This window comes from Gorilla gorilla, chromosome 22 (genome assembly GCF_029281585.2).
Source record: "Gorilla gorilla gorilla isolate KB3781 chromosome 22, NHGRI_mGorGor1-v2.1_pri, whole genome shotgun sequence".
NCBI classification, from domain to species: Eukaryota; Metazoa; Chordata; class Mammalia; order Primates; family Hominidae; genus Gorilla; species Gorilla gorilla.
Window position 1 is genome coordinate 23,117,196 of NC_073246.2, and position 22,959 is coordinate 23,140,154.

The 22,959-nt window shown below is 35.5% G+C and overlaps 1 protein-coding gene across 4 annotated transcripts in view; it reads left to right on the forward strand.

The window, feature by feature from the left end:
* NCAM2 (neural cell adhesion molecule 2) overlaps window positions 1-22,959 on the forward strand; it is a 551,993-nt gene that overhangs the window by 133,018 nt on the left and 396,016 nt on the right. Inside the window, exon 1 of one of the 4 annotated variants that reach the window (XM_055374042.2) lies at window positions 15,139-15,605. The exons of 2 other annotated variants lie outside the window; for them this stretch is intronic. In XM_055374042.2, the coding sequence (XP_055230017.1) occupies window positions 15,551-15,605 (55 nt within the window). In that variant the 5' untranslated portion in view covers window positions 15,139-15,550. Of the gene's footprint in view, window positions 1-15,138; window positions 15,606-22,959 lie in introns of those variants that run through there. One more of the 4 variants, XM_055374043.2, reaches the window with a different exon arrangement.

Here is a 22,959-nt window from a genome sequence, read left to right on the forward strand (position 1 = left end):
GCTTCTGTGGTTACATAGCCTTCCCTGACTCCCACCCTCTTTTCCTTATAAGAACCCTTGTGATTACATCAGTGCCACTAGGATAATTCAGGATAATTTTCCCATTTCATCTCAAGATCCTGTACTTAATCACATCTGTAAAGTCTTTTTTTTTCCATGCAATTCAACATATTCACAGGTTCCAGGGATTATAAAGGGAATACTTTGAGGGAAGAGGGATTGCTCTGTCTACCATTGTCAGTATATCTGCATGTTTATTACAGCTTGTATTTAATTATGTATGTGTACATACTGAATGGGAGAAAAAGCACCTCAGTATTCTAATTTCAGATTGTAGCACAGTCCCTACACACGTTAAAATAACTTATTACTAATTCCATAGGCCTTACTAAAGACTTTAAAGTAAAGTTCCTCATGCTCCAAAATAAACATAGATCCCGGTTTTGTATTATCAGCATAGATAAATCTCACTTTATTTTTATGAACACATTTTTATTATGGAATATAAAACAAAGAGAGACAAGAACATAAGCTTAAACTTGCAACATAATGAATATTTTTTAAAATGAATAACCACATAACCACTGCACAAGACAAGAATAGAACCCAGCACTCTAGAATCCTTTGTGTGCCACTTCCAGGGTAAAACCGTTAGACATTAACCACTTTTCTATCTTCTGAGAATCATTTTCTTGATAACATTTATCACTTATACATAGATCCTTAAACAATATAATCATATGTGTTTTAATAATATAAATCAATTCATTTTACCTATATTATGACACTTATTTTCTTTGCTCAAATTATATTTTAAGATCCATCTATCTTTTTGTTTGTGACTTTGGATTATTTTAATTTTTATACAACATTCCATTGCTTTAATTTATTATGCAATCATTTTAGTAACAATAAGCTACAGTACAAACAAATAGTAAGATACAATGATAATACTAACAATGAAGAAAACATTCAGAATTGATTAGAATATGCTGTGGCAACAATCTCCAAACTCCTTGACTTGTCTCTGTACACATACCTCACTAGTCTACTCAACATGGAGTTTACACTAACACTCAGAAGTAGCAGCCATATCTGGGATATTGACATGTTCTGTGGCAAAGGGAATGAGCAAATGGGCTGATCGTGTTCTGTCTTTTAAAGCTTCTGCCACGAACTGACACAGTTCACGTCCACTCCTAATTCATTAGCCACTGTAAGTCACATGCCCATATCTGATTTCAAGGAGGCAGAGGAGTACCAAATGGGAAAAGACCTGTAAATATATGGCAAATTGCACTGACCAGTTCAACAGCTGTGGTATTAATTAGTCATCACATATTCAATCCACTGTCCTTTTTGCCCACAAAAGGCACTCACCCTCCATGATGGAGTCAATCCAAAAAAGATCTCATAGAATTATACTCAAAGTGCAAGATACCAGAATGATGTGCATTATTTTCATCATCAGTGCATAATGCACAGTTGTTGCTGCCTCGACCCTGATCTGGAAACTCATGAAATTAAAAAGATATTAACTTACCCACATCCCCATCCCTTACCCAACCAACTTTCACTGGAGGAATAGGAACAGGATACCCATAGAGAAAACACTCCGTCAGAAAGGGGAGAAAGTTGAGATCTCACTGGTACATATTGATGCTGAAGTAACACTGGGTAGATGGTTGTGGATATTCCAAATCTTAATGGTGCAGTATATTCCTTGATTAGACCTCATTTCTGGTTCCTTTGAATTTCTCCCTGGCCCTGGTCTCCATGGCCCTTATCTTCACACTTTGGGTGGCACTTCCTCTCTTTTTTTTTTCCCCCCCTGAGATGATGTCTCGCTCTGTCACCCAGGCTGGAGTGCAATGGTGCAATCTCGGCTCACTGCAACCTCCGCCTCCTGGGTCCAAGAGATTCTCCTGCATCAGCCTCCTGAGTAGCTGGGATTACAAGTGCACGCCACCATGCCTGGCTAATTTTTTTTGTATCTTTAGTAAAGACAGGGTTTCACCATGTTGGTTAGGCTGGTCTTGAACTCCTGACCTCGTGATCTGCGCACCTCGGCCTCCCAAAGTGCTGGGTCTACAGGCATGAGCCACTGTGCCCGGCCAGCACTGCTCTTCTATTTGCTTCTTAACTACCTCTGAAGAAGACAGTGGAAACTAGGAGTGTAGGCCTTCATGGGTTCTGGGTGGCTTTGTAGGATTGGTTTTTGTCTATAGGAGTTAAAGAGCCTAATGGTCCATTAAACTCTGAATATCTACAGACACTTTAGTCCTGGATAATGCTTTCTTTTATAAAATAAAGTGTCCTAAAACTGTCTATCATTTTCATTAAAACTTTTTAATGTGCTAATAGAAAATGAGATATAGTCTTTAGATTTACCATATTTTTTGTTTTTTAATTTTTCATTTCACTTCCAGTTGAATTATGGTTATATTGCAGCCTTTTTTTTTTTTTTTTTTTTTTCCCCTGAGTTATGGTCTCACTCTGTTTCCCAGACTGGAATGCGGTGGTGCAGTGATCACAACTCACTGCAGTCTCAAGCTCCTGGGCTCAAGGGATCCTCCCACCTCAGCCTCCTCAGCAGCTGGAGCTACGGCCACGTGCCACCACACCTGGCTATTTTTTTATTTTTTATTTTTTGTACAGACATGGTCTCACTATGTTATCCAGACTGGTTTAAAACTTCTGAACTCGCTGGGCGCGGTGGCTCACACCTGTAATCCCAGCACTTTGGGAGGCCGAGGCGGGCAGTTCACGAGGTCAGGAGATCAAGACCATCCTGTCTAACACGGCGAAACCCCGTCTCTACGAAAAATACAAAAAAAAATTAGCTGGGCATGGTGCCGGGCGCCTGTAGTCCCAGCTACTCTGGAAGCTGAGGCAGGAGAATGGTGTGAACCAGGGAGGCGGAGTTTGCAGTGAGCCGAGATCGCGCCACTGCACTCCAGTCTGGGCTACAGAGTGCGACTCCATCTCAAAAAAAAAAAAAAAAAACAAAAAAAAAAACTTCTGAACTCAAACAGTCCTCCATTCTGGCCTCCCAAAATGCTGGGACTACAAGCATGAGCCACCATACCTTGCCAGTTGTATTTCATTTTTGTGCCTTTAGTGAGAGAGCCACAAGTTAAGTCCCTTTTATCTTGTGGCATATTGCTCAGTAGAAAGGATTCGGTAGGTGCCAAATAATATTATTCGAGTTTTTGCTCTGAAACACCTCGATAGAACTGCAGTTACTTAACAGTGAATGTGACAGTCTTAGCATTTATTTTATCCCTGCTTCAAGTCTGAGTTCAATTGTTCTTGTCACTCGAAGCTCTTCTCGGTTTTATATGCCGTTGGCCTTGATTAGCGGTTGCATCTTCTAACCATGACAGTCCTTGGAATGCTTGTACTCTCACTATCTCCACTATTTCCGTGTCCTAACTCACTGTTTTCTGATCTGATCTGTTTCTTGTGACAGTTTGCCAAATTCAACTCCTAGGAACCAACCTGTGCTTTTTTCAACCTTTTCCACTGGGACTCCAAGTTCATTAAGTATATTCATTTTTCTTCCAAGTTATTACAGGTGGCAATTGTACCTAATAGTTCAGAACATGTGTCATGGATTCCATGTTCCCAGCCCTTCCTAGGAGTTTCCTTGCCTTAAAATCCACAGATCCTAAGTCAGTGTCCCATGTATTTAAAAAAAATTGTTATGACAGCATTTGACTTCTAGTTACCAATTTCTGGTGTGATGGACCATGTTATCCTGCAGTTACAAACAATTTTGAAGGCTTAGTGACTTACCAATAATTGTTTATTTATCGCTCTGTTTATATATCCATCATGGGTTACCTGGGGCCTTTCTCTTTCTTTAAATCTGGACCCAGACTATTTGAACAGACACTTATCTGCAACATTAGGGGTCACTCTGGTGAAGGAAAATAAAGGAAATGGAAACTCCTCACTATTCTTTACCATTTTCTTCTGATACAGTTCGCTACCATTTGGATGTAAATAGCTAGAGGAAGTCATATAGCCATAACTAACTTTAAGGGTGAAGAGGAATACGATTCAGCCGTGTATCCAGAAGGGAAAACAACCAGAAACCCTGGTGAGCAACACTATAGAACACCACAAATGATAACAGCATTGAAAAATCTTTCTGATGGATTTATCTAAATATGGGATACCCACATGCTAAATTGTACTCTACTCATTTTATCTCTCTTTTTTTTTTTGGAGACGGAGTCTCACTCTGTCACTCAAGCTGGAGTGCAGTGGTGCAATCTCCGCTCACTGCAACCTCCGCCTCCTGGGTTCAAGCAATTCTCCTGCCTTAGCCTCCGGAGTAGCTGGGATTACAGGTGCAGGCCACCACGCCTGTTTTTTTATTTTTATTTTTTTATTTTTAGTAGAGATGGGGTTTCACCGTTCTGCCCAGGCTGGTCTCGAACTCCTGAGCTCAGACAGTCTGCCCGCCTCAGCCTCTCAAAGTGCTAGGATTACAAGCGTGAGCCCGGCCCATTTTATCTCTTTCTAATTCTCTTTCTACAAAAGACGATATGCAATGAAATCCTTCCTGTTGCAGACACCATGCAAAACAAAGGGAAAGTTAAACAACTGTTCCTCAAAAGAAATTTTGAATGTTAATAGTAAATAATTGATTTTTTTTTTTTTTGGTTTAAGGACAAAAAAGCTATAATTTTTAAGAATTGTTATTACTGCCAAGAGTTAATAGTGGCGAGTGCCACTTTATGACTTAGAGTTGCTTGGTTTCTGGTTACAATTTTTAGTAGAGGCAGGTTTCACCATGTTGGCCAGGCTGTTCAGGGACTCCCGGCCTCAAGGATCCACCAACCTCAGACTCCCAAAGTGCTGGGATTACAGGTGTGAGCCACTGCGCCCAGCCACAATTAATAAAGTTTGTTTGAACATATTATAAAATGTGTTTAACACATGTTGCCAATATTGTCAAAATTAAAAATTAGAAAAATACACTACCATTATTATACTAAAATATGACTGCTTATGTCAGAATATCATACAAAGTTCTGTTACTTAAAAGAAATTATTTACAAATTAGAACTTTTCCAAGAAGTATGTACTTACATATTGTGGCATTTCACAATACAGCACACTTAAAAAAAATTGATACTTAAACATGTTCCTATATTCTAAATCAGGTGAGAAACTTCAATATGATTTATAAAAAATGTTGGCCGGGTGTAGCATTCAATATGATTTATAGAAAATGTTGGCCGGTTGCTGTGGCTCACACCTGTAATCCCAGCACTTTGGGAGGCTGAGGCAGGCAGATCACCTGAGGTGACCAACATGGAGAAACCCTGTCTCTACTAAAAATACAAAACTAGCTGGGCATGGTGGTGGATGCCTGTAATCCCAGTTTCTTGGGAGGCTAAGACAGGAGAATCGCTTGAACCGAGGAGGCAGAGGTTGCAGTGAGCTGAGATCGTGCCATTGCACTCAAGCCTAGGCAAGAAGAGCGAAACTCCATTAAAAAAAATGTTGAAAGTGTTAGAGTGATTTTTTTTTTGTTGCTTCCAAATCCAGAGGATATCTTTTGAAAGCAGTCATCACTTCATTTTTTTTTTCTGTGTTGTGATTCTTCTTTGTGTTCCTTGTATGACTTTTGTCCTTTCCATAATGAGTGTAGGATATTAGCAGGAAGGTGACACTGTGGATTTGTGTTGATGGACTTGGGGAGAACCTTTGTAACTGTGTTTCATTAGACTCAGTTCACCCCAGATACCAGCTTATTACCATCTCCTCTAGCATCTATATCTGAGGAACAGAGAAACTCATGTCTTTTGTCCTACCTTTTGTCCTATTTCCAAGCTCTGATCAGGGCATATCAAAAAGCAATTTCTGGCTTGTGCTAGTTCCTTATCTTGGGAACAGCTGCAGTTCACATTCCCTAAGTGTGAGCAAGCACAGATGTCTTCACTGATTGTAAGGCTGAAGGTGGAAGAAAAATGTCCTTACTAGTATGCCTTGATCTGCCCCAGACGTTCCAATCTCTCCATTTCATTCTGCAAACCAGCATTGCAGTACTTTTTAAACCTTGGTGTGATAATAAAAACAAGACAAAGTCAGGGGTTTCAGAGACAGATAGATGTGTTTGACCTGTCGTTTCTCCACATCATTTTCATTATCTGTAAATTGAAGATGATCACAGTAGTCATAGTTCCCCAATCTTAAGCTACAGCTCTATTTAGTGTATTTATTTGCCTACTACACAGTAGGAATCAATGATAACTGGAAGAGTTGACTGGTATTTCCCTCTCCATATTGTGAACTACATGAATATAAGGGATGCATCTTTTTTTAACATTATTGCCATCCTCTCAAATCTCCAGCAATATTGTAAACAGAGAGCGACCCATATATACCTCCATTATGCCCTAACAGGTAACTGATTTTAGCAGTGACATATTTATAATAATTAGTGTATGTTGATTTGAAAAATAGACTTAATAATTAAAACTGAGTTTTATAGGTAAACATTCTGATACCAAAATAGATAGATATATATATTTTGCTTCAATATACGACTGACACTTTCTTTGACACTGTGGAAGCCAACTTAGGTAAGGTAAGGTAAAATAACCCTTTAATGTAGTCATTGAAGTAATTTTTTGTCATACATATTCATCATTTTGTTCATGTTACGGTATTTTAATGATAAATAATAGTTATATAATGCAGTCAGGTGAATGGTGGTCACCCCAGAAGATATGGCCACATCTGGATTCCCTGAACCTGTGAATAAAAGCTTTCTTACTTTGAAAAAGGATCTTCGCTTATGTAATTTAAGATCTTGATATGTAGAGAGAATCCCGGATTCTCTGGGTGGGCTCTAAATTCAGACAAGTGTCTTTATAAGAAAAAGGCAGAGGGGGATTTGAGACAGACTGAAGTGAAGGAGGCAGTGGAACTACAGAGAAAGAGCTGGAGTGAGGCAGCCACAAATCAAGGCTTGGCGAAGGCCACCAGAAGCTGTAAGAGGCAAAGAACAGATTCACCCCTAAAGCTTCAGAGGGAATGTGTCCCTGCTAAAATTTGGACTTCCAGCCTGAAGAGCTGTGAGAAAATACATTTTTGTTGTTTTAAGCCATCAGGTTTGTGGTAATTTAGTTTGAAATCTTCAGAAAATGAATACAGATGTGTTAATGTCTCTAGTTCTTGGCATCTGTTTCTGAAGATTAAGCACGACTTTTCACAAACAACCTTGATGCATTTTGTTTTCTTTATAGAATACAAGGAGGAAATTAATATACAAACTAACCAGGAAAAACATCTAATTGTAACAGTCTATAGATATTTTATCTCGCTTTCTGTCTGTTCACATGTGATGTAGGATAAATATTCAGGTAGTTTTTTAATTCGCATTTTTGGAATTTTTACATTCTAAGGGGAAGATTAAATTGTTTGAAAATATGTGTGCAGAAGTATATAAAATAAATATATAAAAATGGCTAGGCATATGTACATACACATACTTACGTGAAAATATTTTAAACACCAATGTATGAATATTTAGTTCTGTGTGAAAAATACTTAATACCATTATTTATTAAACTTAATTCCTTAATTATTAAAATTTACTCCTTTAATAAAAATAAATCTAAAATATTCACAAGTTCATGTCTTACAAATATTTGCCTTGTTGGAAATATTCTGGTAATTTTTATGATAAGAAAACATTCATCATGAACAATTGTATAATTTGCTCACTAATGATGATGGTGTCTCCAAGAATTTAGGACATCAAATTTTCATGGTGGGTTCTAAGATTTATCCAGAGTTTCTGTTTCAAGAGTATTTTTTATGGCTAGAATAAGTTTTCAGGTTACTCTTTAGAAAGTGATTAAAATAAAATTAAGATCCATTTTTAAGTCATTACAATTGGTATAATGTTATTGCTTTGTATTAATTGTATACACCATAGAGTAATAAGTATAAGGAACAAGACAGCTTGAAAAATAAATGACACTGGAAATTTAAACACAGTTTTGTGGGATATAAAGACAAAGAATTGCATCCTTCTAGGCATTGAAGCTAAACATTTCTATTTTGGTAATGTTGGCTAGAGCATCTGAAAATGCACATCAGGGTCTCTGGGCAGAGCAAACACTTCCTGTAAGCCATACCTTCAATAAATAATTCTTGGTGAAAATAAAACCATTAGCAGAAATATGATAATCTTTTCCTTTTGGGCTTTAATAAATCATCCTACTGATGCTAACAAATGAAGTATATTATAAAATATGAAATAAATATAAATCTTAAAAATCATCTGAGATTGCCATTTCTCCAGTCTAAGCCTCATCAGCTATTTCTCTTAGTAGGACCACCAGGGTCCAGAATCTCATACCCTGATTTACCGCTGTTATTTTATTCAGAAGTGCTCATGAAGAGCTTATTCATTGGTTTTCTCTTCTGTCACTTTTGTTCAGACAACCATGAAGAAAGTCCTGGAAAATCACTTTATTTTTCAACAATTTTAATATGTTACAATTCCTGAATCTGCATGCTACTTTTCAAAAATGAACACTAGTGAAATTTGAGGAGTCAAATTAATTCATTGATAAAAATCTCTGAACATTGCTATGAGGCCAGAGTGTAGTGTTTACTCTAAGAAGGCTTACAGTGTGCAGAAACAACAGAGAAAAGGTAATTTCTTAAATTAACCCTGATTTAACATGTACCCTGCTGTGAAGGACTCTATATTTTAAAAATGGGCTATTTATCTATGCTCCAGGAGGCAAAGACTCTCCATTCAGGAAGCAATAGTATCCTAAACAATACATACCTTCCCAGCATTGTACATTTTTGTAATCTTGATTTTTCTATCATGATAAAATTAGAAGACATAACACTTCATAATTTCAAAACGTATAACACTTTTGTAAAAATGGTTTTCAAGTTTTTTGCTAGAAATTTTGTAAAGTTGCTACAGGTACGTGTAAACAAACTTGATATGATGAAACAACACACTTCTTATTTCCTGTAGATTGTTCTTCTATCAGGAGGCACATATTTGTTGTCTGGTGTCTCCTTTAATGATGTTAGCAGCTATTGATGATCTTTGCTAGATCCATTAATTCACTGCCAGTTGGAAATGGTTCTGTTTTAATGCCACAATTCTTTTCTCATTTATTAGCAGATATTTTTATTAAAAATCCTCTTATCAATGATATGGTTACCAGTGATATTAGAAAGGCAGAATAAATGTTGGATTTTTCCTATCAATTACTATGTTCTAAAATAAAGTTTTGCATTCCTCACACCTTCACTAGTAATTAGTAGTTTTAATAAACATAATTATTAACAGTTAGGTATGAGAGCATATTTGATGGACTTCATTCCACTCAAGATGGTCTCATTCATGCTCAAATTTTCTCCTCCTTTACTCGTGGAAGGCTCTTAAATTTAGCAAAGTTCTTTTGACACTGCCCTGGTAGTCTTTTGGAGAGCCTCCACACTATCTTGCATGACAAGGTGTCCCAGGCCTAGGCTGTATATCTACTGCCCTGGACCAGGAATCAGGCATTTGTCTGAAGAGAACTGATTAACTGATTACTTTTAGTGGGAAATTGTATCTGAACACCATAAATTGGGTTCAAGGTATGCTCATTAGTACTGTATTGATCTTTGCTTCCAGACATTTTAGAAAGCAGAGCCAGAAAAATAATAGATACGTGAAAGATGAAAGATGAAAGATGATAGATAGATAGATAGAGATAAATGGATGAAATAAATAGAAAGTTCATCTGAGTGTTTTAATTCAAATTCAGCCTTTAAGGGATTTTTGCATAATCGGTCATGTTACATCTTGATCTCCTTTCTTCTGGTTTATAACACTGGGAATAATTAAAGTAACATTTGCTTTATTCCGTGATGCACATAAAGCATTCTCAGTTAGCAATAGCGAAAACAACTAATATGAATACTATAAACATTTGTGACTTTTTTTGGTAGTTTTTCCTGTCCATAGAGTATATCTTGCTGTAAAAATACAGTGAAATTACTGTGACTGAAAGGCACTTGGATAGTTTATGTTTGTGCACATGTGCATATTTAATAACTACAAATATATGTTTAACTTCACTTTTTAAATTATTTGACCTTTTTTAATTTTTTAATTTTTTTTTTTTTTTTTTGAGATGGAGTCTCGTCTTGTCGCCCAGGCTGGAGTGCAGTGGCGCAATCTCGGCTCACTGCAAGCTCCGCCTCCCGGGTTCACGCCATTCTCCTGCCTCAGCCTCCGGAGTAGCTGGGACTACAGGAGCCCGCCACCACGCCCGACTAATTTTTTTGCATTTTTAGAAGAGACGGGTTTCACCATGTTAGCCAGGATGGTCTCGATCTCCTGACTTCGTGATCCGCCCGCCTAGGCCTCCCAAAGTGCTTGGATTACAGGCGTGAGCCCCTGTGCCCAGCCTTGAGCGTTATTTTTATTGTAATTACGTAAAATGTTTTTTGTGGTTTCTGGGTCAAAAAGCAAAGTGCATATAATAAAGTTGTATATTAACACACATCTGTATTATATGCACTTTTATTTTTTCCCTTATAGTACATGGGTATAAAAAACATAATTAAATGCAAAGTATTCCTCATTCATTCATTTTCAGAGCTATGATTTTTGTAGGTATAGCGTATTTTATTAAACTGTATTTTTATAGACAGCAATTTTGGTTGATATTAGATTTTGAGGGATCTCCCTCTATCTTATAGAATGTCACAATTATTAACCCTGGTCATACATCTTTATAAAAATATTTTTGCCGTTGTCCATTTTTGTTATATTGAAAGACGTTATACTGCTTGGTCGAAGGGTAATGATTAAGTTATTTTGTCACACATACCAAGTTACTGTTCATCGGGATTTTAACATTTTTTTGTCTCACCGCATATGTGTGAAGGTTCATATTTAGCCAGCCCCTGCTTAGCAGACTATATGGTTAGGCTTTTGGGTTTTTTTCCATTGGAAGAGGTGAGAAAATGGTATTTTTGTTTCTTTATTATTTTCATTTCATTTTATATGAAGTGTGTGTCAACTTACCTATTTTTATAGGGTTATTGAAAATTTTATGTATTTTAGGTGTTCTTTATTAAACATATTAACTCTGATTCTTCAGTTTTGATTTGTTTTAACTTGACTGTTTACTTGTGGTGTCCTTTGCCCTGTGAATTTTTAATGTAATCAAATGTACCTAATTTCTCATTGCGTCTGGATTTTGAGTTATAGTTTTAAAAGGTTTTCCCTCTCCCACTTGTAGAAAAGTTGACCAGATTTTCCTCTGTGTATAGTTTTATACTTTCACATTTCAATCTGGTCCTTTTGGAATTTACCCTGATGCACAATATGATGAATTCACCCAATTTTATCTTTTTAATATTGTATCTTTTTATTTAAGTATTTTTTTCCCTCACTGTTCTACTATGCTGTTTTTCTATTTTGGCGCGTTGGTTTTTCCATCTCTTCATGCACCAAAAACGCATTATTTAAAGTATGTTTGGTGTCTTGTAGGCCTTTTCTCCTTTTTGCTCATTTTTTTCAGGAAGTTTTTTTTTTTTTCTAGCAGTTATTTTATTTATTTGTTCTTTAAGATAACTTTCTACTCATATTCTTGCAATTCAGGGGAAATAAGAATTGTGATCATATTGGCATTTCTGTCAATGCTTAAATTAGTTAGTAGAAAACTCAATGTGTTATTTGTTTCACAACTTTTTTGTCTATTTTCATACCTTTCATCTTTTAAAAAATCCCAAGTTAAATTGTGTATTATGTACCAACATCATACAATTAAAAATCAACCTTTTGGCTGGGCACAGTGGCTTACACCTGTAATCCCAGCACTTTGGGAGGCCGAGGTGGGCGGATCATGAGGTCAGGAAATTGAGACAATCCTGGCTAAGATGGTGAAACCCCATCTCCACTAAAAATATAAAAAATTAGCCGCGCGTGGTGGTGCATGCCTGTAATCCCTGCTACTCAGGAGGCTGAGACCAGAAAATTGCTTGAACCCAGGAGGTGGAGATTGCAGTGAGCCAAGATTGTGCCACTGCACTCCAGGGAGACAGAGCAAGACTCCATCTCAAAAAGAAAAAAAAAAAAATCAACATTTCAAATTACAAAAGAAATCAAAATGATAAAATGGCATTCAAAATAACTTAAAAGATAATATCCTTGCCAAATTAGTTCAAGACTATACACTCCAAACCAAAATCATTGCTGAGAGAAAGCCAATGAAATTCAAACACATGGAGAGACACATGGTGATCATAGATCAGAAGAATCAACATATGTCAAGGTCTCAATTTCCCAAAATTGATCTACACATTTCATTCAATCGAAATGTCTGTCTTTTTTTCTTAAAGTTAATATTTCCATTCTTTTGACATCTTTGAATTCCCCTTGAAATACAAGAGAAATCCTCACCACTTTAAGTCAAACACCTCTGTTCCCAAATATCTGACACATCTTCCTTCATTTATTTCTTCTTTCTTCCACTTACATTCATAGATTTAACTACAGACAAAGCAAGACTAGGAAATCTAGTCTTGCTAGATGCATCTTGTTTAATGAAATGCTTAAGAAATGAAATATAGGAAAATGTAGAGAAACATAGGCATAAAAGCATGTCAACACTAGTACAACTGATCTTTGAAATGTCAGGGGTCGCCGTGTTGTGAAAAGCAAATTAAATGTAGGATGCTGAAAGAAATAATGATCATGAAGAATTTAAAAATGTTACTGGCACTGATATGAATATTCTTCAAGCAATATTACTTTATACTAAAATGAATCCCTAATAGAGATTCAAGTTGATATCCACTGCAGGTTGCTACATCAAAGCCATTTTATTTTTTTGATTACTCCACAAAATTTTTCATGGTTTCTTACCATTTAAAAACAAGAAAACCTGTGACAGTAATGAAACAACAATAGAATGAAGGGCTTTGAAGCCCATGCTAATATGAATTACAAATTATTTTTATAATAGATTCATTCACTATAACAAGAAAAACAACAAAAACAAAAATATTTTAAATTGTGCTTACTTGCTTTTGATTATGCGTAATGTCCTTCACCATCTTGAGCATTACTTAGATTTTTTAAAATTGAATAGCTAATTTGAAATTGAGTATAAACCAAGAACAACTTACTGCAATTTATGTGTCACCACAATGATGATAACAATCTTCATAAAAATTCTTTTGTTCATCACAGTATGCAATATGTCTTATCACAAATTAAATGTTGATCAAAACATTACAGATAAATATGCATACTTTTTATATAATAAAACCTTTAGTTCCTTGTTATTCTGCAAAATTTTAAAGTAGTCTATAAATCTGTATGTTACAAACAATAAAATGAAGCCAAAAAGAAGTGGGTAAGAGGATTATTGCAAAAGGAAGATATGGATAGTATAGTATAACCAACATAAGAGAATGTATAAATTAAAGATGTATTCAGAAGAGATTTAGAATACCCAGTATGCATGGTACAATTCAGGACACTGAGTACAAAAAGATAAATAAATAAGATGATTATTTATAATCCATGGATTTAATAGTCTTATAGGGAAGATAGTAACTCAGGTAGAGTGTGATGGATTTAACAATACTACTGTACTTAAGGAGCTTGGTAAAATATTGATGATTGTGATTAAATTTGCCCAAAGGAAGAAGAAAGGCCAGTAAGCCTTCACAGAAGAACTGGCATGTAGACAGCAAAAATGGCAATGTCTTTAAATAGCAGTTCTGCCTGGAAACTTTTGCAACAGAGAAACACGTTTTTTGACAGTTTTTACAAGTAACAATGGCTAAAGTGAGAATATGAATTTAATAATTTCTATCACAATATGCCGTTGTAAAAATTTTAAAAGGTAAGATTTTAGAATATGTGATTATATAAAATACTTATAATATTGGTTACTGAGTAAAATATTTTAAAATATTATAGTTCATACAAATACACTTTAAGAAAATACACTATTTCCATTGGTGTTATCACAGCCTTACTTTTTAGTAATCCAGGGTTTTTTGTTTTGTTTTGTTTTTTCATGGATTATAAAATGTTATAGAGGGAAAATTGTCTTTCTGACATGAATTTTGATCTGATTCTTCTGATCATATGTTTAGGTCTTCTGCAGTGATACTTAAATAATCTATAGGGACTGAAATTACTTGGGTGTACTAGGCAGCATTTTCCAGAGAAACAGAACCAATATATACTCAATAGAATGTATATGTGTATGTGTGTGTGTATATGTGATTATATAAAATACTTACAGGATATATATATATGGATTATATAAAATACGTGTGTGTGTGTGTGTTTTTCCTTTACTCAGCGCCATTTAACGTATTAAAGAACAGCTTTAAAAAAATTCACAGTTTCTTAACAGCAATACATTTAATACCTTCGCAAGATTTCAAGTGAAAAACATACATTATTCATGCTACGGGTTTTAAATTTTCCTTGGATAACACCAAAAACATGGTACTCAAACTGCATGTTTTAACATGAGGAACATGAACTATCATTTTGACACAAAGACAGGTTAAACAAAATAAAGGCAATGTGGAACTACTCCAGCACCAGTGGACTTGCTGAAATGTCGCGCCCTGTCCCACTCCGGAACTCAGACCGCTGCCTTCTACTCCAGCACCAGTGGACTTCCTGAAATCTCGCGCCCTGTCCCACTCCGGAACTCAGACCGCTGCCTGCTACTCCGGAACTCACACCGCTGCCTTCTACTCCAGCACCAGTGGACTTGCTGAAATCTCGCGCCCTGTCCCACTCCGGAACTCAGACCGCTGCCTTCTACGCCGGAACTCATACCCTTTGCCTTCTACTCCAGCACTAGTGGACTTCCTGAAGTCTCGCGCCCTGTCCCACTCCGGAACTCAGACCGCTGCCTGCTACTCCGGAACTCAGACCGCTGCCTTCTACTCCAGCACCAGTGGACTTCCTGAAATCTCGCGCCCTGTCCCACTCCGGAACTCAGACCGCTGCCTGCTACTCCGGAACTCACACCGCTGCCTTCTACTCCAGCACCAGTGGACTTCCTGAAATCTCGCGCCCTGTCCCACTCCGGAACTCATACCGCTGCCTTCTACGCCGGAACTCATACCCTTTGCCTTCTACTCCAGCACTAGTGGACTTCCTGAAGTCTCGCGCCCTGTCCCACTCCGGAACTCATACCGCTGCCTTCTACGCCGGAACTCATACCCTTTGCCTTCTACTCCAGCACCAGTGGACTTCCTGAAGTCTCGCGCCCTGTCCCACTCCGGAACTCATACCGCTGCCTTCTACGCCGGAACTCATACCCTTTGCCTTCTGCTCCAGCACTAGTGGACTTCCTGAAGTCTCGCGCCCTGTCCCACTCCGGAACTCATACCGCTGCCTTCTACGCCGGAACTCATACCCTTTGCCTTCTACTCCAGCACTAGTGGACTTCCTGAAATCTCGCGCCCTGTCCCACACCGGAGCTGGTACCGCTGCCTTCTACTTCAGCACATGGAACTCTCTGCCTCCGCAGTTCTTAGTCCGTACCCGGCATTTCAACAAAAATGTAAATATTCAGAGATGTGTCACTGAATGAGAATTACTACAACATGCTAAAAAAAAAGACAATTTATTTGTTGAATGTTGAAAGAAGGGGCCAGAATCAGTTGAAATTTAGAGTAGAAGGAAAATTGTGGAGTGACTCAGTCACTTCACTCTGATTTCATTTTATTTTTTATTTTTTGAGACAGGGTCTTGCTCTGTCCCCCAGGCTGGAGTGCCGTGGTATACTCATGACTCACTGCAGCCTCAATATACATACACTAATATATAATATATATACACTAATAATGCAGCCACAGTATACATACATGTGGTATACTCATGACTCACTGCAGCCTCAGTATACATACACTGTATATATATGTATATATACATACACTAATAAATATCAACATATATATTTAATAAATTTATATATACACACTAGCGCATATGCACACACATCAAAAACATACATATTATATACTATATATAATATATAGTAACAAAACATGTTTTTGATGTGTGTGCATATGCACTGGTGTGTGTATATGTATAAATTTATTAAATATTTATACATCTGTTGATATGTTTATAAAATACCCTATTTATATAGGATATTTAAATTAGGATGATTTTTCATTCTCTATTTACTATATAGGATAATAATAGGATGAATAACATATAGGATATATATAAGGTGAAAAGCCAGTGCTGTGATTCCAGTCTGAATCTGAAGACCTGAGAACCGGGGACACTGAGGGCAGGATAAGATGGATGTTCCAGCTCAGGCATTGAGGCAGAGAGAGTGCCAATCCTACCTTCCTCCCGTTTTCTCCTGTTCAGGTTCTCAATGTATCCTATGCTGTTCAGCCACATAGGGAAGGGCCATGTGCTTTATTTACTCAGCACACCAATTCAAATGCTAATCTTTTTTAGAAACAACTGTATAAACATACTCAGAAATTATGTTTGATCAGATATCTGGGCAGCCTGTGTTCAGTCAAGTTAACACATAAAATTAATCATCACAGAGGATGTGTACTTAATTATTTTGACCTCATAAATGAAGGCTTTCTCTAACTTTAATATTGTGGAAGAAGCAGGGATATACAGCATGCCTAAGCAAAAATGCAAATAACTGATAGTTTCTACTGGAAGATACTTCACAGGTAGGGGCATGTCTCTTTGACTGCTTTGTCATCAAACAGCCTCTCTGGAAAAATTTATTTGTCCTTGTAGGGAGAAGAAGATACTGTTAAAGTGGAGATTTTAAAATAAACCTGAAGTGTGCAGATATACAGTGTTCAACACCAAAAACCTTAAGAACAGACATCTTCATTTTAAATTTTCCTTTAGAATCTTTAAAAGCAGATAAGAATCCTGGGCCTGAAGCTTTTTTTGAAAGACGCTTTTTTAGAAACTGCAGTAAGAAGTATTCATAAGTACTTAAGTTGTCATAGTTATTAATAGTTCTGAGAATTTCCCTTAGATTTCCCAGTATATTCAGTTGATGTTCAAATCTTTGCAGAAAAGTTGACCTGAAAGAGAATTAGGAAATTAACAGAATTAGAAAATAATTATAATCTGGGAATTATACTTACAGTAGAAATAGTGTCAGTCTAAAGTTGTATATCTCATAACATATTTACTAAAATTATTTATTTTGCTGGTAAGGCATGCATAAGCCACATTTGTATTTCCAAAAGGATATCCAGCTCTTTCGATGATGATTACTAATGTCTCTTTTCAAATTTAATGATTATAGGACCTTAGTTCAAATAAAAATACCGTATATATGTGGTTCTATTTCTGGACTCTATTATGTTCCATGAATCTATATTCTATCATTATTCCAGCACTAAATTGTCTTGATATCTGTAAGTTTGTATAAAATCTTGAAATAAGGTAGTGCACACTGTCTTTTTTCTTTATTGAAAAAATATTTTGGCTATTTGAGGTCTTCCTTTTCCATATAAATTTAAAACCTTGGCAATTTTCTAAAAAAAAGTCTGCAGTTCTTTTTTGGAGAATTACATTGAATCTATAGGTCAATTTGGAGATAATTGATATATTAGTAATACAGATTTTTCCAATTCAAGGTCATGGAATATTTCTCAATTTATTTAGATCTCTTTTAACTTCAGGAACTTTGTCTACTTTTTTGATTTTTTATTTTACTTTAAGTTCTGGGATACATGTGCAGAATGTGCAGGTTTGTTACACAGGTATACATGTGCCTTGGTGGTTTGCTGCACATATCAACCCATCATCTAGGTTTTAAGCCCTGCATGCATTAGGTATTTATCCTAATGCTCTCCCTCCCCTTTCCCCCCACCCCCCGACAGGGCCTGGTGTGTGTTGTTTCCCTCCCTGTGCCCATGTGTTCTCATTTTTCAACTCCCACTTATCAGTGAGCACGTGTGGTGTTTGGTTTTGTTCCTGTGTTAGTTTGCTGAAAATGATGGCTTCCAGCTTCATCCGTGTCCTTACAAAGGACATGATCTCATTATTTTTTATGGCTGCATAATATTACATGGTGTATATGTGCCACATTTTCTTTATCCTGTCTGTCATTGATGGGCATTTGAGTTGGTTCCAAGTCTTTGCTATTGTAAATAATGCTTCAATAAACATACATGTGCGTGTTTCTTTATAGTAGAATGATTTATAATCCTTTGGGTATATACCCACTAATGGGATTGCTGGATCAAATGGTGTTTCTAGTTCTAGATCCTTTAGGAATTGCCACACTATTTTCCACAACGGTTGAACTAATTTACAGTCCCACCAACAGTGTAAAAGCGCCCCTATTTCTCCACAGCCTTCTACTTTTAAGTGTTTAGGTTCCTTATATATTATGTGAAATTTTTTTCTAAATATTTTGTGTTTTTATTACTGTAAATGGTATTGTTTTTATAGCAAAGGTATTTTTCTTTGTGGATATAGAAATACAATTAATTATTGCATGTTGAGCAGTACCTTGCAAATATATTTACTTATTCTTATAGTTTTTTAAAATGTAATTTCTGTGAGTTGCTTACAAATTATTTGTGAATTAGTTTTATTTCTTGCCAAGATTTATACTTTTTTCTTTGTTTTCTTGCCTAGTCTACTGCCTAGGGATTCCAGAAAAATTGTGAATAGAGGTGATGAGAACAGATATCCTTGTCTTGTTCCTGATTTCAGGGAGAAAATATGCAAATTTTCACTATCAAACATGAGGTTAAATGTAGACTTTTAAAAGAAATTCTTGATCAGATTGAGGAAATGTTCTTATATTCCTAGTTTGCTATTTTATTATTAATTGATGTTGAATTTTGTCAGATTTTGGAGGAATCTATCTTTATGATCATATGGTTTTTATCTTTTATTTTATATATATGTGATAACTTCCATTGTTTGATTTCCATTCTTGGGATAAATCCAGCTTCATCATGATATTGTCTGTGTTATATATTGTTAGATTCATTTTTCTTATATTTTCTTTTGGATTTCTGTGTCTATATTAGTGATGGTATTATTGTTTTCTGGTAATATGTTTTTCTGCATTTGGTATAAAGATAATGGTATTTTTATAAAATTAATTGGGAAGTGTTCTCTGTTGATTTTAACTGGGAAGTGCTCTCTGTTGATTTTATGAAAAAGTTTATAGAAGCTGGATGCTATTTTTTCTTAAATGGTTGACAAAATTTATGGGCTATGTCATCTTGGCCAGCTTTTTTTGTGGGAAGATTTTTAAAATATATATATATTTTTAATCGTGATATGTTTGATTGATACCATTCTTGTGTCAGTTTTGGTGGGTTTTGTCTTTCAAGGAAAGTAGGATGATTATATTTTTATTTTCCAGTGTTATTTAAATCAATTAAAAAACACTTCTGCATCTGGCAATTTAGATATATTTTTATTATCTATTCTGAATATGATTCCTTAGGTTTAGATAATATAATCTGGAGGATTTAGTCATATTACACTTTAGACTTAATTATGTTCCAGAATACTAAGTATCTTAGATAATATTTAATGTGTATTTTTTTATTATTATACTTCAAATTGTAAGGTACATGTGCACAACGTGCATGTTTGTTACATATGTATACATGTGCCATGTTGGTGTGCTGCACCGCATGTAATGTGTTTGAAAAGACTATTCAGTAGTTGTTGGTTGTAGTTTATTATTAATGTTTATTAGGTAAAGTTTGCTAATAGGCTAATTCACATCTTCTAAATTCTGACCTAGTTTAGTCTACCTGTTTTACTTTCTCAGAGTGGAATGGTATAGCCTCTACCTATAATTGTTGATTGATTCCTGTTAATTCTGTCAGGATTTCCTTTCAGTTCTTCAGGTATTTGGAAGCGCTGGTAGTGGCATACACATACAGGATTTTTATGTCTTTCTTGTGAAATGATTCTTATTATTTGAAATGACCTCCGTTATATCTAATCATGTTGTAATAAATTGGGTCCTGATACTAATAGAGACTTCCCAGCCATCATATGATTAGTGTTTGCATGATGTGTTTTTCCATGCTTACGTTTTTAAATCTGTTTCCATTCTTTTCTCGTTTGCATTGTTTCTGATGCACTGTCACCATTGTTCTTATTTGTTCTTTTGTGCATTAAGTGACTTTTTTCTCTAGCTGCTCTCAAGATTTTAATTTTTGATTTTTAGAAATATTGTTATGATATACCTCATTATAATTTCTTTATGTGTATCCTAATTAGAGATTATTAAGTTTTTTTTTGAATTGGTGGGTTTGTATTGCTTAATAAAATGTGGAAATTTTCCACTATATATTTCTTCAGTCATTTTGTGCCCTCTCTTCTGGAACTCTAACTCCATGTATGTTGGACTGGCTGACGTTTTATCACAGTCAAGGACTGATGCTTTGCTCATTTATTTTTTTCTCTCCATGTTTCAGTTTGGATAATTTTAATTGTGATGTCCTAAAGTTTACTATTTTTCTTCTGTTAAGCACAGCCAGTGAGCATTTAATTTAGATTTTGTACTTATAGCTTTAAAGTTCTGTTTTATTTTTTCCCAATGGTTTCCATTTCCCTTTATCCTGATTTATATTTTCCTTCAAATCCTCGAATATATATGCTAATTCCATTTTATTTTTCATCTATATATATTTCTGTGGATATATTTTCTCCTGCTTGTGGGTCACATTTCCATGAATTTTCAGTAGTCTACTGTTTTTTGTTATATGTTGGTCATCGTGATTATCATATTGTTGAGTTTCTAGACGTTGGTATTTTCCTTTAAAGCAGATTGTATTACTTTGTGGCAACAATTGAAACATTTCAGGGTTAAGATGACCTGCTTAAGTATTTTAGGCTAGACTTTATGGAGCCAGTAGTCTAGAAGTAGCTTAGTTCTACTTCACCGTTTTGGGCTTTTGGGGGTGTGTATTGAATATTGCAGTTACTCAACAAATCACTGTACTCTGCCTTAATGGAACTTGGAAATCTCTCAGCAACCCGAGTTCTGGTAGCGTTCCAGTTTACCACTCTCCAGTAGTTGTTGTTTCCCTCTCTAAGATTAGCTTAGTATTCAACTACAGACTCAGTGGGACACTTATGCTGATGTCTGGAGCTCCTTCTACGTAGCCTTCTGTTCTATAATAATCTGACATAAACTTTAGCCATCTTAACTCCTGTAAAGTTGCGTATGTGTCTTCATAGCACATAGAAACCACTGTGCCATTTTCCCCCTCAGTATTGTGTCTAGTAAGTGTCTCCAGGAAGAAAGTCAGGGTGATCTAGTTTTTCCCCCTTCTCTCAGGGATAAATATTCTCTACTGCCTGTTTACCAAATGTGACAGTATTTATTTTTTATTTCTGTTTTTTAGTTGTTTAGATGAAAGGGATTGTCTGGAGTCAACTATACTGTCATGGCCAGCCATGGAAAATTCACTATATATATATTTTTTGTAATAATGTATTAGTAATTGGGTGCCTTTACAAAGCTCTTTCCTTTACATCTGGAAGACAATTCCATTATCATTTTGTTTGACTCTTTCAGATCTTAGTTTAAATGTCATTTTTTTTTTTCACGAAGCTCCCTGGAATCTGCATGTCCAAATGTCTTCTTTATATGCTGTCTGTATTCTGTGCTTTCTCCATAAGTGAACTTACACTACTATGCTGTGTTTATTTGCCCCTTGCCTTGTATATATGCATAACTGAATTACACACAACATAAATATATAGAAATGTATAATATAATAGAAAAGTATGAAATATTGAGTACCATAAATGTGCATATTTAAATTAAAGTTTGGAGGAGAAAGAAATCCATTTTAAGTAGTGGAAAAGCAAACATCATGACTTTTGTAAGACATGGTTGAATGTGAGCATTTTGGAATGGGAGGGAGCCACATTTTAGTCATGGTGGGGGGGACCGTGCGAACAATGGAACCAAAATTTGCAGTTTTGAAAACATATAAGTGAATGTTTGAATATAACTTGGGTCAAAATGTGAAGAATATTGAATGATGGAGCGATGATGGAAAATTACATTCAATCTATTAAGGGGTTTTGAAGTAAGAGACTGATGAGTTTAGATCATTCTGAAAGCATTTTAAAGGTAGAGGAGGTAGACTTAATTGGGCAGCTTTTAAAGTAGCTAGGTCAAAGTATGACAACCAAATAATGTGTGGGAGAGAGAGAAGGGGCATGTTCAAAGTGTATTCTTAATTTTTATTTTTCTTGGTTAAATATATGATTAAGTTTATAAATGAGATAGAGAATATGTGATAAGTGAAAAAAAGTTTTAGAGAAGAGGTCATATTATTTTTAGCATGCAAATTTGGAGATGCCTGCTGCATGTTCATGTATATTGTCTGTTTGGCACTTAAATTATGGGTTTCCATGATATATGGGGATAGAATAACAAGTTAGATAACATCATAAAGAAACAATCAGCCAAATCCATATGGGGGATTACATAGATAAAATGACTTATTTTATCTAGCATATCAATTATATGAGGAAAGAAACATTGTTATTGAATAAAAAGTTTTATGAGCTTTGGTAAAGAATGCAGTATGTGAAATTTCTTTAATCATGATATGCACAAACCAGCTATAAATATATTTTGGAGGCATTTAGGGAAATGGAATATGGATAGCATAGTATATGCTATTAAAGAAGGATTTTAACTTAATTAGTTGTGAGGATTTCATAGTGGTTCCATTAGAAAAGAGTTTTATATTAGTTAAAGATGCATAATGAACTTATAGATAAAATGATATGGTATCTTATATTTTCTTTAAAATACTGTAGCAAAGAACAATAAAGGAAAGACACAAAATGAAAATGACAACATTTTGATTATTCTTGAAACATGAGTGGATAGGTACATGGAAATG